The sequence below is a fragment of the Plectropomus leopardus genome, chromosome 6 (genome assembly GCF_008729295.1).
Source record: "Plectropomus leopardus isolate mb chromosome 6, YSFRI_Pleo_2.0, whole genome shotgun sequence".
NCBI classification, from domain to species: Eukaryota; Metazoa; Chordata; class Actinopteri; order Perciformes; family Serranidae; genus Plectropomus; species Plectropomus leopardus.
In genome coordinates, this window is record NC_056468.1 from 6,638,844 (window position 1) to 6,656,803 (window position 17,960).

Below are 17,960 nucleotides of genomic sequence, written 5' to 3' on the forward strand. Positions count from 1 at the left end.
GTGATGGCTACGTACGAGCTCTTAATCCCTCCTATTCAAAAACTGATTGGAGGATTATGAGGAGACATACTCTGAATACTGGCTGATGTCCTTGACAGTCCTTATTGTTTATTTGACAGCATGGGTTTATAGCTGTCATTCGGAGAGATTTGGATGCAAAATAGCTTTATTCTGCATTTTCACAGGATATGAAAGTAATTATTTTACATTTTCACCAAAAACAGTAGATTAAAAGCTAAAAAAAAAACCCCCCAAACAAACAAAAAGAATGTCACAGTCAGATGTAATTATTTGAAGAGGTCCATAATGAGTTTTAATGTTGTTACTGCCGTTTATGTCCCTCTACAGGATTTGGCAGGAATCAGTAGCTCCTCCCCTCACGCAGGTGTTTAATCAGTTTGTATTGGCCTCACCTGGTGTCATTATAAAACGCTACACGCTGGCACTTGGCTGCATTTGGTCCGTTTTATTTTATCTGTGGCGATGGGTGGATGTTTGTTTCTTTGTGTAGTCTTATTGCAGTTGTCAGGGCCCCTGCAAGGTGAGACAGAGAGACTGCTTTCACACCATTTGCAAGCACAACCTGATTAGACCTTACACATTGTAATTTATTCAGTGATGTTTCTCAGTTCAGGCACAGAGTGAAAGGTACATTATCAACTGTAATTTTAATTTTAGCAGTGTGTGACTTTTTTTCCCCCTTTTCTGCTCACTTGATCTATACACTTATTTCAGCTGAAAGCAGTCCTCCGAAGTGTGGCCGGGGCTCTAAACTGTGCAAGGATGGCTCAGAGTGTGTCCTTTACAGCCATGTGTGTGATGGAGAGCCTGACTGCAAGGATGGGTCGGATGAGGAGGACTGTGAATCAGGGTGCAGTGAAGGTACTGCACTCAAAGTCAGACTACTTGCTTTTATTTTGCTGCATACAGTTTTGTGATTGACCAATATCTATGGCTATCACTGAATAAAGTGGTAGTCAGGTTACATGATGCACATGATATTGATTAAAACACTCTTCAACAATACTGGCAAATTGTGAATCAAAATCTGTTGTATGTTCGTGGCTTTTTCATGTTTAAGAACCCGGAGGATGATCCATAATGAGTTTTTAAACTAAATCTATTCTCAAGGGCGAATGAAATTGAACAGTGGATAAATTCATTGAACAAACGGAATGGTGTTCTCATTCATAAAGCTGGCATTGTAAAGTTACCCAGTCCTGTAAAACTGTCAGATCAAATAGGCCAAAAACACACTCAGTTGGCAGTTTATTTTAGGTTCACCTGGCTAAAACAGCTTTGCACTGCAGCCCTGCTATGAATCCCACCTTTATTAACCCTTTGAAACCTTTCTTGTGCTGCCTTCAGATGCCTTCCACAAATATTTAATGCTTTGAACCCTAACCAAATTGGTGTGATTTTTTTTTTTTTTTTTTTTTAACATGGGGATGAAGGCAATAAGCAACTTCATAAGAGAAATTCCACAAATTGCATGGAATTAGTAGATTTAGAAAATTATTCTTTAAAAAGCTAGGAAAAATGTCAGGGAAAAATTTCAAATTTTTTGTTTTTGATATATAAATTTAAGTTTTGCTTGCTTTTTCCTTGAAAAAAAGGAATTTCTGTTTTTTTCAAACTAATTTCTTGCTAATTTTGGGGGCACTTTCTCGCATTGCCCATTGCCTTCTTTCCATGTTTTTGAAACAAATCAAACCAGTTTGCTTAAGGTTTCAAAGAGTTAACTGTCCCCCAGAGAAGGCATTTGATTTCGATGTGTTCGACAAAGATTACACCACCCACCAGATGGCAGTGAAGTCATATTCTTACCTTGCATATGTCAATGCCAATTTTTGGGGCATTTATTTTTGCATTGCCTTTTCCTTATGTATTTGAAAGAAGTCAAAGGTTTTAAAAGGTTAATGTTCATGTTCAGTTGAGCTGCATTACAAAACAGGGAGCCTACTCTTAGTGAAACTCTGTTATGTAATGCAGCTCAACTTAGCTAGGTGTGCCTAATAAACAGGCAATTGAGTGTGTAACATTATTCCTCATGATTTTATTAAAGGTTCAGTGTGTAGGATTTAGGAGGATATAATGGCAGAAATGGAATATAATGAGTATGTTGTCTTTAGTCTCTAATCCCCTCAAAATAAGAATTGTTGTGCTTTTGTTACCATTGAATGAGCTGTTTTGGCTCACATAGGAAGCGGGCCCTCATCCAGGGAGTCTGCCATGTCGTACCGCCATGTTTCTACAGTAGCCCAAAACGGACAAACCAAACACTGGCTCTAGATGGGGCTAAATGTGTTTTTGTGCCAGCCAAAGTACTTAAAAGCCCAGTCAGAAAAACGCAAACTTTCCTTTAAATGAAACTTCTTTATTCCGTTTTTTTAGCCAGTTAAATCATTAGATCTATTTGTTTTGGAGAGGAAGAAACCTCCGGGGATAATTCGGCTCCCAGTAAAGATATCTAGACCAATGCACACTGAAGGAATCCTAACCAGCAGAAGATTCAGCTGGTTGCAATCTGCAGTCCTCATGGCTAGATGCCAATAAATCTCACACACTGCTCCTGTGGGTCACTGTTTCACAGTTTCAATATGCTGTTTGCAATCCAATCAAACATGTCAGTGTTGTAAATGCAGATGATAGAACTTTGTTTTGGTCCAAACTATAACTTCTCCTATATTGTCAAACCTCTGCATCCAAGCAGATCAGTTCCAGTGTGCTCATGGTAAAAAGTGTATTGACAAGGACCAGGTGTGTGACGGTATCCCTCAGTGTCAGGACCGCTCTGATGAAATGCAGTGCACGCAGCAAACTGACAACTGCGTTCACCACTGTGACAACAAGAGTCGCTGCATCCCTGCAAACTTCCTCTGCGATGGCGAGAGGGACTGTTTGGATGGCACAGACGAAGCCAACTGTGGTAGGCTGAAATGATTTGAGACTATAATTGATCTCTCAAAAGAATCTAATCCATATTTCAGTGATGCATATTATGAATCATAATGTTTACTCATTTTATTTGGCACCAGAGGACCAAGAAGAAGACAGAGATGAAAAGGAAGCAGGGACCAGTCCAACCTCTGTGCCTGCTGTCTCTGTTGGCTCATTCACCCCCATCAAGTGTTCCTTGGGCTCTAAACCCTGCAAGGACAACGCAGAGTGTGTCCTCTACAACCATGTCTGTGATGGCGAGCCAGACTGCACAGATGGCTCAGATGAAGAAGAGTGCTTATCAGCGTGTGAAACGGGTAATCTAGTGGTTAGTTTAAGGTGTAAACTACTTCTTGTGAGTTAAGAATATGACTTTACTGCCCTCTGGTGGGTGGTGTAGTCTTAATTTTAGTAATTTAAAATCAAGCCCTTTTCTGGAGGACAGATAACTTTTTGAAACTTGAACAAATTGGCTTGATTCCTTTTAAAAACGGAAAGAAAGTAACGAGCAACAAAAGAGATTTCCTCCAAAAATTGGCAAGAAGTTAGTAAAAAGTACAAGAAAGTGACCTGAATATAAATAAAAAGAAATACAAACAAAACACAAACAAGGAAATGACCTGGGAAAAATGCTTGAAAATGTATAAATATTCTGTAAAATTTGAAATACAATTATAAAGCTTAAAAAAAAACCCTCTAAATTTACTTATTTCTTACATTTTTTGTAATGTTTCCTGCCAAGTTGTTTATTGCTTTTTTTCCCCCAACATTTTTAAGAAATGGCACCAACTTGCTATAGGTTTATAGATTAAAATATTTGTGAAAGATGACTGTACATAACACAAGAACAGTGATGCTGCTCCATGTTTCAAAGGATTAACCCTTTTTTCAGTCGCCTCTCACAAGCGCTTAAACCTGAGAAACCTGAGAAAATTTGATTTGATTTCTTTTGAGAACACAGCTAACAAGGCAACCAACAATATGGTAAGACATGTACCACAAATGCAAGAAATTAAATTACATTGAAAATTAAAGATGAGGGAGAGGGAGAACATTTTTAGAAAATATTTATGAAAAAAAAATCCAAATTATACATTTAAAGTTAATTTAATACATTTTTAGCACTTTTTTTCAAGACATTTCCTGTATTTATTTATTTTTACATTTTTATTTGTGTGCTAATTTTCAGATCATTTTTATGTAACTTTTTATCAACTGCTAATTTTGGGCAAGTTCTTGTGAAGATGGACATTGCCTTCCCATGTTTTTGAAAAAGATTAAGCCTATTTGCTCAGATTTCAAGGGGTTAAATCCACTAAACCTAGGGCACACTACACAATTTGAAGCCCAGTTATAACCCCAGTCCTGATTACGCCATGTGTCCTCTGCAGACCAGTTCCAGTGTGCACATGGAAAGAAGTGCATAGATCAGAGCCAGGTGTGCGACGGTGTGCCTCAGTGTCAGGACCGCTCGGATGAACTGGAATGTGCCAAGCGGATGGAGGGCTGCGCTCACCAATGTGACGATAAGAGCCGCTGCATTCCCAACAGCTTCCTCTGTGACGGGGAGAGGGACTGTTTGGATGGCAGTGATGAGGCAAACTGTGGTAGGCTGTCTTTTAAAATCGTTTTAACATCCCGCTCAGCTGTTTAGCAGAACACATTTTGAGTCACTACGTCTTAATGAAAATTGTGTTGAACTTTAAGTTTAGATATATATCGGGATATTACCAATGCCATGGTCACAAATTAAAACATGCTGGCATATTTTTTTCCCTCCTTGTTTTACCATTACCGTGAACGCTCATGTCAACTGTTAGATAGAAGCCTATATTTAAAAAAAACTATGGGGTCCGATAAAAAATTGGTTATTATTGCCCCGATGACAAAAAATCATTTTTTTCCATTGCTTTTTTTCTTCACCATGAATTTAAAGGGTTATGAAGGAAATTAATATCCACTCACTGTATTGCTCAGCTCTATTTGTATTGGGACACTTTTGTGATCGTATCTTGGCCCCTGTCCCACTGCAGCTGAAGAGACCTGCAGCGCCACAGAGTTCAAGTGCACCAGTGGCCAGTGCGTGTCGGCCACAATGCTTTGTGACGGTCACCCAGACTGCTGGGACCGCTCTGATGAGGAGAGCTGCACCAACACACCCGTCTGCACAGCCAAACAACGGTGCCCCCAGAGCAAGGAGTGTCTGGTGCAGGAGTGGATCTGCGACGGAGATCAGGACTGCAAAGATGGCACAGATGAGAAGGTGGATGTTGAAGGCAACACGTCAAGTTCTTAGAACAAAAGTTGACATTTTTCAAAACTTTTTATTTAGTGCTAAGCTTTCAGGAGCAACAAAATAGAATCCTAAAAATGCCAATCAAGAGTTTTGTGTTAGGCTCTATTTGTAGGAATATTTACTTGTTTGTGTAATATATATGGAAAATTGGGGGTAAAACGACAGCTTTATATCAATACTGGAATAGGACTTTGACATAATATGACATGTATAAGTTTATCTTGAAATTTCTTTTCACACCCCTGTGCTACAAGGTCAAAGGTCAGCGTCAGAATGGCAGTCATGGAGCTTGTGTGTTCAGAGAACTTCAGTTAACAAAGTGTAACCACTGTGCCTTAATTATCAAATCAGAAGTTTGAAAGTTGTGAAGTACTTTAGATGGCAGTGAAATAATATAGTTTTCTCATCAGGATTGTCCTGTGGCTCCACTAAACTGTGGTGAGTTCCAGCGGTCATGTAAATCCAAGACCAAATGCATCCCTACAGCCTGGTGGTGTGACGGCATGAAGGACTGCGACGATGGCAGTGACGAGACTGAATGTGAGTAGTTATACTTTCATATAACATGAAAAAACGTTTTCTACTCTGTGGTGAAAAAGGAAATTAAACGGTGCTCAAGTGAAATGAGGGCGTGATCATAGTTTGTTACTGCAACATCTCTGTTTTGAATCCAGATATGGATTCCAACTTTAAATGACTGTATCTTGTATTTATTTTACCTCTGATTTTTGAAGTAACATGCCTGCCAAAATAAAAAAATCACTGAAATTGCACCATTTATCACAGAAAAAAATCTTTAAAAAATAAAAATTAAAAGTTTGATTTTCAATTATCAGGTGGTCCTTGGTACGAACACCTAATGCATTTTCACGAGTCAATCAAGAAAGCTCAAAGAAAAAAACAAAACAGCCTCTTATTTTTGCATTTCTTTTTTATGCATTTGAAAGAAGTCAAAGGTTTTAAAAGGTTAATGTTCAGTTGAGCTGCAAAACATAACAGAGAGCCTACTCTTAGTGAAACTCTGTTATGTAATGCAGCTCAACTTAGCTAGGTGTGTCTAATAAACAGGCAATTGAGTGTGTAACATTATTCCTTATGATTTTATTAAAGGTTCAGTGTGTAGGATTTAGGAGGACCTCTGCCGATAATAAACAGCCCCTTAGGCCTTATTCATATTTTTTAATAGGCCGAGGGGACTTCATACAACATAAATTACACACAAATTTGGGTCTGAAGCCACCCAGGCCTAATCATGCCGCCAAATGTGCCCATACAGCAGTTAGCATTGGTAACGTCATCCTGACCCACAGTGGTGGTCCTTGCAGAAGTGTAACGCCCACCCTCTGGTTCTCTCTGTCAATAACACCATTAGATCTGTCAGCATTGCTGCTCTTGTTGACACTGTTAGCCTCACTAGCCAATAGCTGCTGGCTCCTCCACCTCCATGCTGAGAGCAATGTGCAGAGAATACCGGCTCAGACTCTGAATCATAGCTCTGAATGTTGCATACCGCTCCTTAAGAGATAAGTGGAAACAGAAACAGGGAAAACCTTTTTTGAAGGTAAGGAAGAAGTTTTAACATGAAACTGTTTTTCTTCATTAACTCTCTGTAAACCATTTTCCTTTGTTTCAAAATGTAGCTGAATGTAAAGTTCTGTAAACATGAAAATATTGAGTGTGTGTGCGTACCAGGTCGGTTGGTGACGTGCCTCCCTCACCAGTTCCAGTGTGGCAGCCAGGAGTGCCTGGATCCAGCCTTGGTGTGTAACAGCATTACAAACTGCGCAGACGGCTCAGACGAGGGAGGCAGCTGCCACATAAACTGCGCAGAGGCAGACAACAGCCGCTGCTCCCAAGGATGCTACAGCACACCACAGGGAACGGTGAGGACTGTGCATCTCCAACTGTTTGTGTGTGTTGTGTAGGCCTCCTTGGTGTTAACGAGTAGAGTGACTCTGTCCTGCATGTCAGTGGCTTAAAATAGAAAAATAAAAACAAAGAAATGCAATACAAATTGAATTGTGACCGTAGCAGGAAAAAGGTTTCTGAAAAAACACTCTGGATAAATTCATCAGGTCAATGTGTGAGTATGTGATGGCCTGCCCTCTGCTAAGAGTGTAATGTCAAAGTTGCAGCTCTTCTGACTAATACTTGCTTGTTGCGGTGTAGCGTTGTCACTGTGCAGCAGGGTTCACGCTCATGGCGGACGGGCTGACCTGTGCTGATATTGACGAGTGTGAAGGCCGGAGACCAGATGTGTGCAGTCAGCTGTGCATTAACACTCCCGGCTCATACCAATGTGACTGTCACCCAGGCTATATCATGGAGGCAGGTGGACACCACTGCAAGATCAACGGTAAAGTCCTTTTGCCACACTATAGAAAAGTGTTTGGAGGGATGCATAGTAGGAACTTAAGGAAGAGTTTGACATTTTGGGAAGTAAACTTTACATACAAATCACTTTCTTGTAAAGAGATGAAGAAGATCAGTACCATTCATGTTTGTTATATATATATGAAGCTCCAGCCAGGAAGACTGGAAGCAGGGGAAACTGCTAGCCTGGCTCAGTCACAATATGACACATTCAGTCGACTAGCAAATCTAAAACCGAAAATTAGTATGTCATATCTTGTTCAATTCCAAATTCCTATGTACGTTTTGGTATTCCTATGTACCCTTTGAAACCTGTGCGCATTGACTTGATTTCTTTCAAAAACATGGGAAAAGGGTGACAAGCAACTTAACAAGATTTGGCCCAAAAATTATTAAGAAACTTGTTAAAAGATGAAAGAAAATTGCTTGAAAATAAGACACAGGGGAGTGTAACTTAAGTCTCTGCTTGGAATGCCTTCACTTTATTATTTCTTAGTCTATCTATCTAATAATCTAATAGTTTTCTGTTTATATTAATGCTCCAAAAGCCGTATAGAGCTCCTTTACCCATTTTAACAAACTGAGAGAGAAATCCTGAGAGAGCACACTGACTGGGACCAAAAATAATGATTCGCATCATAATGATTCTCCTTTTCTTCCCCCTCAGGTGAACCCTTCCTGTTGTCATCAGTCCAAACAGACCTCTTCTTGTTTGGCCTGCGCAGTGGCAGCCTGGATGTGTTGTCGTCCTCTGCAAAGAAGGCCATTCTCTCCCTGGATTACGACTGGAAGGATCAGAGGGTCTTCTGGGTCAGTCTGGACACTGAGAGCATCAGGTGGTCCTCGCTGGACCAGAAGACCACAGGAACTCTGATTAAAGGTTGGTGTGGCACAAAGAGGGAGGTATGCCAAATAATTTTTTTTTTAATTTTGGCTTAGGGGAGGGGCAAACAACTTTAACAGCTGTATTTTGTAATTATTTCATTGTCAATTTAAAACAAACAACAACAATGTGGGCCATTTTTAAATTATAAAAATATTTAGTTATTTTTATGTTTAGTTAGTTTTAGTTATATTTAGTATTTTTTTTCTTTAAAAACTCTTGGTGATTTTTCTTTTAAGAGTTTTTTTAAAAAAATTGCACAATTTATCAATGCCAGAAATTGTAAAAACAGAAGTTATTATTGGATTTTCAAATTTCTGACAGTCCTTTAACACATCAGATGTTATTATACAGGTTTGGGAAACAAAATTCCAAGACTTTTCCAAAACTTTCAGGGTACATTTAGTACTCCCAAAACTTTTACATGCCTGGAAATGACCATTTTTTTCAAATTCAATGTCTTTGCCAGGTTTTTCATGACCATATGAACCATGACACACATACTGTTTGTATCCACAGGTGTTCGGGCTGATTCTGTTGCTGTGGACTGGCTTGGGAGGAACTTGTACTGGATCGATGGAGTGAACAGTCAGATTGTTGCAATCAGACTGACCACAGCCACCGTGAAGTCTCTGGACCACAGCGTCATCCTGGATGAAGACCTGGATCAGCCTCGCTCTCTGGCACTGCTGCCACAGAAAGGGTCAGCATGAATTTATTTCACTTTCCAAACTATTCTACAATGTTTATATGAAAAAATAACCTTTAAGACTGGTACTGAGTCTTTTAATTGTTCTGCCAGGCTGATGTTCTGGACAGAGATTGGTAATGTTGTGAAGATAGAGCGTGCCGGTATGGACGGGTCAGACAGGAAGGCAGTGGTGAACTCAAGTCTGGGCTGGCCGGGCGGTGTGGCTGTGGACAGCATCTCTGACAGAGTCTACTGGACGGATGAAAGGCTGAAGGCAATTGGATCTGCAACACTGGATGGAGATGATATTCAGGTAAAACATTTTGGAAGAGGGATGATGAAGACTAACTAACAAACTAATTTGCTCTTTCAGATTTATTCCAAATGTGTTTGAGGCTCTTAAACTCATTTAAACACTACAACTCAACACTATCTACAAGCAAAAAGTCATCCTGCCCTCCATTTTAACTGCAAGGACTAGAAGAGCTTTCTTTTTTAAATAGATCGAGCAATGAGATGGAATTCCGTGTGAAAATAGGAAACACTCTAAAGTCACGTGGATTTATAATAAACCTGTCTTTCAGATTCTACAGATGAAAGAGACCACCAACCCATTTTCCCTGGCAGTGTTCAATGACCTGATCTACTGGTCCGACGCCAAGAAGCGAGTGGTGCTGGCTGCTCACAAAATCTCAGGCAAAAACCATCAAGTTCTCATGAAAAGACCCAGACAGCCTTTTGGTGTGAAGGTGAGGGAAATGTTTAGAATTAAGCACAAGTGGAAATGATGGTGGAACTGTGTAATACACTACAACTAAATTTAGATCACTTCACACGTGTGAAGTGCTCTCAGCAGCTGGCCATGTTGCCCACACACAGCTGTGATGTTTTTTCTAGATTTCCACTCACAAAGATTTTGGCACAGTTTTGTGAAATAAGTATTGCCTATAGGAAAACTGAATAATGATGGTAGAAATGTATTGTGTGCTAGTGGTAATATATTTTTTTTTTTTTTACTAGCACAAACTGTAAGGAAGTAAAAAATTAACCCCTTGAAACCTGGATTGACATCAGTTCTCTTGTGCTGTGTTCAGACATCTTTCACAAGCTGTTTAATCCTTTTTAACCTGAGCAAATTAGTTTGACTTCTTTCAAAAACATGTAAAAAGGCAATGTTCAAGTTGGCAAGAAATGGGGGGAAAATAAGGAAAAATAAGGAAAATGTCCAGAAAACCTTTTCTTTTTAAATAATTACATATTATGTTGCAGAACAAATGTAAACTTATTTTTAAATTATCAGCTGTTTGGGTCTTTTGTTAATTTGCATTTATTTTTTATTCTCTTTTTTTAAAAAAAAACTTAACTCTTTTTGGTAACGTTTCACTAATTTCTTGCTCATTTTTGGCCATGTCTTGTTAAGTTGCACATTGCCTTTTCCATGTGTTTTTAAAAGAAATCAAACCAATTTGCTCAGGTTTCAAAGGGTTAACCCTTAGACTGTTTAGTGAATTTTATGCACGTTTCATTCTTTTAATCATTTTGGCTGTGTTCATGCATATTGCAGAAATTATGGCAAGATTGTGTATTTTTGTTTAATCTTGGAATTTCCAGCTTAGCTCCTACAGTAAGTCTAAAACACTGTGTGAATAAAATTGTTAGTCATACTGTTAAATGCTATTTCCTCTAGGTGCACTTTCACAATCAGTGTTGCTGCAAATCATTGGTATATCCCAGGCTGTGATAATAATTTAAAAAAACAAAACAAACAAAAAAAAACCTACTTAGCATGTAGTATATTGAAAATAATTCTTCAGAAACATAGTGGCATTGTGACAAAAACCTGACATTTAAAGGGTTGAAATTCTGAAAATTAATGAATATTTGATATTTATGATTAGGACTGATGTTGGCTAATTAACTCAATGAATGCAGAAAATGCTATTATGGATAACATTTTATTTAAAGCTTGATTTTTCGGCACAGAACGATGATAATATTAAAGCAGGTCCCTAAGGGTTAAAATGCTTTCCTCACTGTCCCATTCCCTGCTTGGTTTGCAGATCATCCACCCATTACTCCAGATGGGTGTTGAGAGTCCCTGTGAGAAGATGGACTGTTCCCACATGTGTGTGTTGGCCCCAGGACCTAAGGCTGTGTGCAAGTGTCCCTCTGGGCTTTTACTGGCTGAGGACGGCCTGACGTGCTCCAGCCAGGTCAATTCAGCATTCCTGCTGATGCTTTCTCCCTCCACCATCACCCAGGTATTTTTCTATCATGCAGTTGCACCAGGTATCATTCAATTTAACAGAATACGGTTAAAGGAATATTTAGTGCTGGATGAGAAGATTGATACTGCTTTTATCATCGTACAAAGACAGGAAACTGGCTGAAACTGTTAGCTTGTTTGGTTCAAAAGAAACAAAATCCTCCTTGCTTGCACACCGACACAACTTTTGTTCACAGTACTGTATTATCACTCTTAATTCTTGAGTACATGCTGATTTAACAACTGTGGCTAGCACACTCCCCCATTAGCACAGCTTGGCTAACCCAAAGCTAATTCAGGAGCTGGCTAATTTGTCACCTGTCACTCAGTATCCTCACTCTTAATTGTGCATAACCTTTAGCCTTTTAATGGGTGAGTTATATGAAATTTCACCCCCTGTACAGCTTTGTAATGAATGTGGAAATAATGTATAAAAAAACAAACTCCTTTTGTTTTTTTGTTTAGGCCTGATGTTAGTTAAAAAATTAAGTAAATGAAAGTAAATTTTAAAGCTTGATTTTGAAAAGCGTATTTTGTGCTCAGTGATACGAGTGTGTGTAATATTGAAGTGGGCCCTAAGGGTTAAGCGCATTTCCCAAAATGCCTAAAAAAATAAGCCTAAAAGGCAGTAACATGATGTCAAAATACCATAAGGTGCCTCACCATCTGTTTAACATGATCATATAGCGAGCTATACTCTGGTGGCATGAACTTGGATTATTTCACTCACTTAAAGCTGCATGTTTAACACATATTTTTAAAAAGTTTTTGATGAGTGTATTTTAAATCCAAATGATCTCTGCAGATCTACTTGCAGTCCCGACACACAGCAGCAGAGCTGAAGGCCTGGCCTGAACACTTGGCCCTGCAGGTGCCCAGCGTCAATGAGGCAGCCATCATGGACTACAGCGTACGTGACCACACCCTGTTCTTGACAGACGACGGCACAACTTCACTCAGCTCCTTCAAGCTGAGGGACTCGGACTTGTCCTCTCAGGGCCAGCTCCTAAAACTCCTAGGCAACACCATCACTGCCATGGCCCTGGACTGGGTGACACTGAACGTCTACTGGAGCAGTGACAAACAGCCTCGCCTGCAGGTCACTTCCATCACTGGTGCACACACTGCTGTGCTCATTAAAGAAGGCATTGGCAGAGTGGAGTCCATCGCTCTCAACCCTCCCAGTGGAAGAGTTTGCTTCACCAACGTGGGCCTGCAGGGTGCAGGCACGGTGGCTACAGTCGAGTGTGCCAACATGGACGGTGCTGGGCGGCGTGTGGTGTGGAAGGATGCTGTCCAGCCGTTGTCTCTGGTCTTCTCCAATAATGGAGATACAATTTACTGGGCTGACAAGAGTAAGAAAAAAATTGTTTAGAATGTTTTCATGCAATAATTGTTGAAAAGCAGTAACGTAACTCATATTCTTGCCCAGGTTTAGGGACCATCGGCTCTGTCCAGCTTGATGGATCTGGGTACAAAGAGTTGAAGACTGCTGATGGTCTGGCTGCTGTGGCTCTGAGTGATGACACTCTGCTCTGGATGACTGTCAGTGGTAATGGCTCTTTGGTTGGTTTCTTTAGTGAGACAATTCCTGTATGATAGTCTCAAAACATCAGGCGAAAATCTCACCATTAGAGATTTCCATTACAGATTTGTGCAAAACTTAAGCAATATTTTCAAAATGTTGATAAAACACAACTGTGACATGACTGCATTTCCACTGAGTGATGTTGTGTGACTTCTCCTCTTGTTATAACATTCCATTAAGCATGACGGATGTTCAAAACAATAGCAGCTTTATTTCTATTGCAGCCACTGCGTTAGCCGTCATTGTTTCCAATCCAAAGCGACTTAGGCGTGTTGTGTGAGCGATAATGGAAAGGCAAGCCCCTTATGATGGAGTGGCCATGTATGAGGGATTTCTGGGAGGTGGTAGTCCATGATTTCACAGAGGAATTGTGGATTCAAAACTTGCAGTAACTCCTCTTGCAGCGCCTGCATCATGCCTGAGGGAGTTGGTTACTACCATCAAGTGCATAGCCATAGCATCATGTGACCTCTAAAAGCCAAAAACATGTTTCCATTGCAGTTTTGTGAAATATGCCTTTTTCAAATCGTGTGAAATACCACCTAATGCGAGCATAAAAAACTTTTTTTAATTTTTTTTCGAAATTGACGTGTTTCCATTAGGCATATTTTATATTTGCAATTTCAATTTTCGTAATTTGAGGGTTAATGGGAACCTGCTTAGTGATGGAACATTTTCACTAAAATGTCAAGCTATGATTTGTCACTTGCTAACATCTTACAACTTTGTCCTAAGATTTCAAATTTATTACCTGACTTTTGTGTTGTCCCTTTCCTTCAGACAAGACCAGAATCTGGTTCAGTGATGAGCAGCAGCAAAACCAGTTGTGGTTCGAGGTCGGCACAGAAGTGGTCAGCTTAAAGGCATTCAGCAAGTCCAGTCAGACTGGTGTGTACATTTTGATGGCTGTTCAGATGTGATGTTAAATGTCATCTGGTACCAAAGATCACAAACTCGAGTTGACTGATGAACTCCTAACCTTTTCTACAGGTTCAAACCAGTGTACAGAAAACAATGGAAACTGCCAGCACCTATGCCTCGCCACACCAGGAGGTCGGACATGCAAGTGTGCCCATGACCACATCCTTACAAACGCCACCCACTGCAGCCTACAGCAGAGCTGCCCAGGTGACAGCAGGCCCTGTCTGGATCAACTCTCATGCCAACCTGCTGAGAAGTTCTGTGACAAGCATGTTGACTGTGACGACCACTCAGATGAGAACTGTGAGTCCTTTATACCTTCTTTAACCCTCTAAAGACCTTGATTGACATCAGCTCTTGTACTGCGTTCATACACCTTTCACAAGTATTTTAAGCTTGGAACCTGAGGAAATTGGTTTGATGTCTTCTGAAAACAAGCAACTTGAAAAGAAATGTCCTTCAAATTGCAAGAAATTAGTGGATTATAGAAAAACTAGGGAAAATGTTCAGAAAACCATATTTATAATGGTCATAATTATGCATTTAAAATTGTTACATGATCATATTTTTAGGCAGTTTTTTATTTCAGGTGATTTCCTTGTTTTTGACTCTTTCATAATGTTTTTTCAGATCATTTTTTGTACTTTTTGCTAATTTCTAATTTGGGGGTCATTCCCTAGGTTCCTCATTTCCTTCTCCTTGTGTTTATGAAAGAAATCAAGCAAATTTGCTCAGGTTTCAGGGGATTAAAAAGCAATAAGAGCTGGTAAATGGGTGTAATATCATTGTAATATAACAACAACCTAAAGTTTTTGCTGAAAGGGTCATCTTTTCATAGGTGTCAGTCTGAAGCAGTGGTCAGCAGCCAAGGTCCGTGCTCCCCCCCAGCCCCACAGCACCTTTCCTCCTGGTCCGTCCTCTGTCCCTCCTCTCTCTGAAGACACCAGCCTGAGCATCACCCCGAATGTCAGCATTCAGCTCAGGAACTTGGACGCCCAGCAGTGCAGTCAGAAACGCTGCAGTGGCAACGGCCACTGTGTGGAGACCAATGGAGACACAGTGTGTGTGTGTTCACTGGCCTACAGCGGTGACTCCTGTCAGGACCACCTCCTGAAGACCATGCAGGGTCCCATCGTCTACGGCGCTGTGGGGCTCTGTGTAGGTGTGGTGGTCATTGCTGTTATGGCTGTAGTGGTTAAGAGGAAGAAGAGTGCCAACACAAGGTTTGTCACAAGAAGGTTTCCTCTTAATAACTTCTCTTATGCGTAGATTGAGTCTGTAGCTTAGAATTTTAAATATAAGACATCTACATTTTTAAATGAGACAAGAGTCTGGAGCAGGGATATTCAACTTGCTTTGCTTTGGGGCAGCTTTTATAAAATGACAGGAGGCTAGGAGCCAGTCGGAGCAGCCCTATTACATTTTTCTAGGATTTCAGAATGTTTCAAGGATTTTTAGGATGTTTGTAGGGTTTTAGGGTGGTGGTTTCAGGATGTTTCTAAGATTTCAGGACATTAGGAGCTTAGCTAGGACCTCTGTTGGGGGGTTGCAGGAATCTTCCACTTTCTTCGATAAACAAGCTGGATTTTGATGCCGTTTTATGCACTCTGGTACCTTATGTAAACTAAAAGTTGGCCCGTTGGTTTAGTATCACTGGTCTAAAGGCTCTGAGACTGTACTTTGGCAGCAATGAAGCCTTACACCCATTGCAAACATGCTCAAAAAGGACAAGACTTGTACTCTCAACAGTCAGTCTTCACAAATCTTCTGAAAAGTAGTGAAGGTGTAACAAAGCAAACTATGTGCTAGCTCACTAAATTGCCTAGACCAATGAAGCCGTTCAGTGATGGAGACTTTATGTAGGATTGCTTGGCCAGCGTTTGCATGTCCTGAACTTGTACAGCCCTCAGTAATATTGCTCGTTCCCTAAATTGGCCCTCTGAAAGCAGCACAGGAAAAGTGATGCTTTGATGACAGATGCCTTTCACAAGTATTTAAACCTTTTGAACCTATAACACATTGGTGCGGTTTCTTTCAAATACATGGAAAGTCAATGAGCAACTTGATGAGATGTTCCAAAAACTGCAATAAATAAGTGGATTTAGAATTTTATAAAGCTAGGGTAATATGTTTATTATATTTATAATTATAATTTTTACACATTTTAAATTGTTACAAGAATTATAATTTCCAAGAGCTTGATAGTTTTAAACTGATTTTTTTTTTGTACATTTCTTGTCCTTTTTTTTTTTAAAAAATCTTGTTAATTTTGGGTCATGTTACTTTCTTTGCTCATTGTCTTCCTCCCATATTTTTGAAAGCAGTCAAGTCAATTTGCTTATGTTTCATAGGGCAAAGCAACCACCAAGCTTCTACAACTTATCCTGATAGGACCACAAATATCTGGATCAGATTCCACAGCAGTCCATGCTGTAGTTGTCAGGGATTGGCTAAAAAAAAAAAAACATTTCAACCCCGTGGTGGTGCCAGCTGAAAAGTTGGGATCATCAAGTCAGCTTCATCCTCTGGGGACACAAATTTCTGTACATACTTTGATGTCTATCCATCCAAATGTTGAGATATTTCAGTCTGTATCAAAGTGGTAGACTGAACACTAATCTCCCCAGAGTTACATTGGCAGCATTGCTTAAATAAACTGAGCCAAAGATGCAGAGATGGCTTCAATTGTCCCTTTTCCTAAGCTATATAGAATCAGGATAGATTGGCAACAACCAATTTTGGGAAGACTGATGTGAATAATATAGTGAGCACTTGGTGAATCTCTACATTTGGTGCAGATTTGGGTTAACCGTTTGCTGCATACGGATGACTGTACAGAGAGCAGGGGACTACACTTTTGTATTTGCGTCCTGCAGGAGAGCTAGCCCAGCAGCAGTGAAGGAGACGTGTATGACTGACCTGGAGAACAATGCCGAGAGCAACCCCAGAACACAAAGTGCCGCAGCAGACACTGACAAACCAGAGGTGGACCTCCCAAAACCTCCATAAACTAGCAGGTTCCCAATTTATGTTACTGTGCTTGTGGGATCACAGTCTGACTTTTCTTTCTTTCTTTGCAGGAAGCGGTATCTTCTGTGGACTGAGGTTGATTTGTGGGCAAGCAAAGTTTTAAATAAACTGTTTGCATTTTCCACTGTTTCCTGTGACGTTATGTCTGCATTGTTTACTGTCACTTAGACCACCAATGTTGAATTTTTGACAGACTGTGACAGATAGTTGGCTGAGTTGTGAGACTGATTTGGAGACATCAACAAGAAAGCGTTTTGTGGTAGATGGTGGGAAGCAACAGAGGTCGGTGACCATCAGGTTTACCCTTTGGAAGTCATCTTGAAGTTGCCAAGAGGTTCAGCATTGAGGATGGAAAAAGAAATATATCAGGTGTTGAGTAAGGCAAAGAGAAGCCTCTAACCCCTGGCAGAAGAGACCCCAAATAGCTACAGAAAATGAGTTCAGTTTTTGTGTGATCTCTAACCCGAAGGATGGGAGACTGCTGCAGATGCTTATCCCTTTGAAAGCAGCACTAGAAAAGTGGTGTCAATCCAGGTTTCAGACTGCTTTCACGAGTATTCAAACCTTTGAAACCTGAACAAAGTAATTTTTTTCAAAAACCAAGGGCAAAAGGCACACGCCTGTCAAACAAAAAATTAAAAGTGACCTGAATGTTTGTTTTGAAAAGGGCGGAAATTTAAATTTTCCACACAACTATATAACATTTTAAAATTACATTACAGAAAACAGTTATACTTAAATATTCAACTATTTTCCAGGTCATTTTCTTTTTTTTCTTTTCCTTTCCTTTCTTTTTTGTCACTTATTTTCAGGTTATTTCCAGTAACATTTTACTAATTTCTTGCTAATTTTTGGGCCATGTCTTGTCAAGTTGCTTGTGGCCTTCCCCCCATGTTTTCGAAAGATTTACATCAATTTGCTCAGGTTTTAAAGGGTTAACATTCTCTATAGATGAACGGATCCCACAATCAA

The 17,960-nt window shown here is 40.0% G+C and overlaps 1 protein-coding gene across 2 annotated transcripts; it reads left to right on the forward strand.

The window, feature by feature from the left end:
• The first annotated feature begins 441 nt into the window (after positions 1–441).
• lrp13 (low-density lipoprotein receptor related-protein 13) lies at positions 442–17,110 on the forward strand. 2 transcript variants are annotated; one of them, XM_042488845.1, is made up of 21 exons: positions 442–541; positions 736–882; positions 2,711–2,929; positions 3,039–3,257; positions 4,332–4,547; positions 4,974–5,203; positions 5,647–5,776; positions 6,929–7,119; positions 7,406–7,592; positions 8,277–8,489; positions 9,012–9,195; positions 9,295–9,496; positions 9,768–9,932; positions 11,244–11,444; positions 12,255–12,804; positions 12,882–13,001; positions 13,818–13,925; positions 14,028–14,261; positions 14,797–15,181; positions 16,835–16,943; positions 17,039–17,110. In XM_042488845.1, exons 1-21 carry the CDS (start codon positions 484–486, stop codon positions 17,060–17,062), a joined length of 4,092 nt encoding a protein of 1,363 aa, XP_042344779.1. In that variant the 5' UTR covers positions 442–483; the 3' UTR covers positions 17,063–17,110. The 2 variants fall into 2 exon arrangements, with proteins under 2 accessions (XP_042344779.1, XP_042344780.1); XM_042488846.1 differs by having other exon boundaries at positions 2,714–2,929.
• Positions 17,111–17,960: the final 850 nt, after the last annotated feature.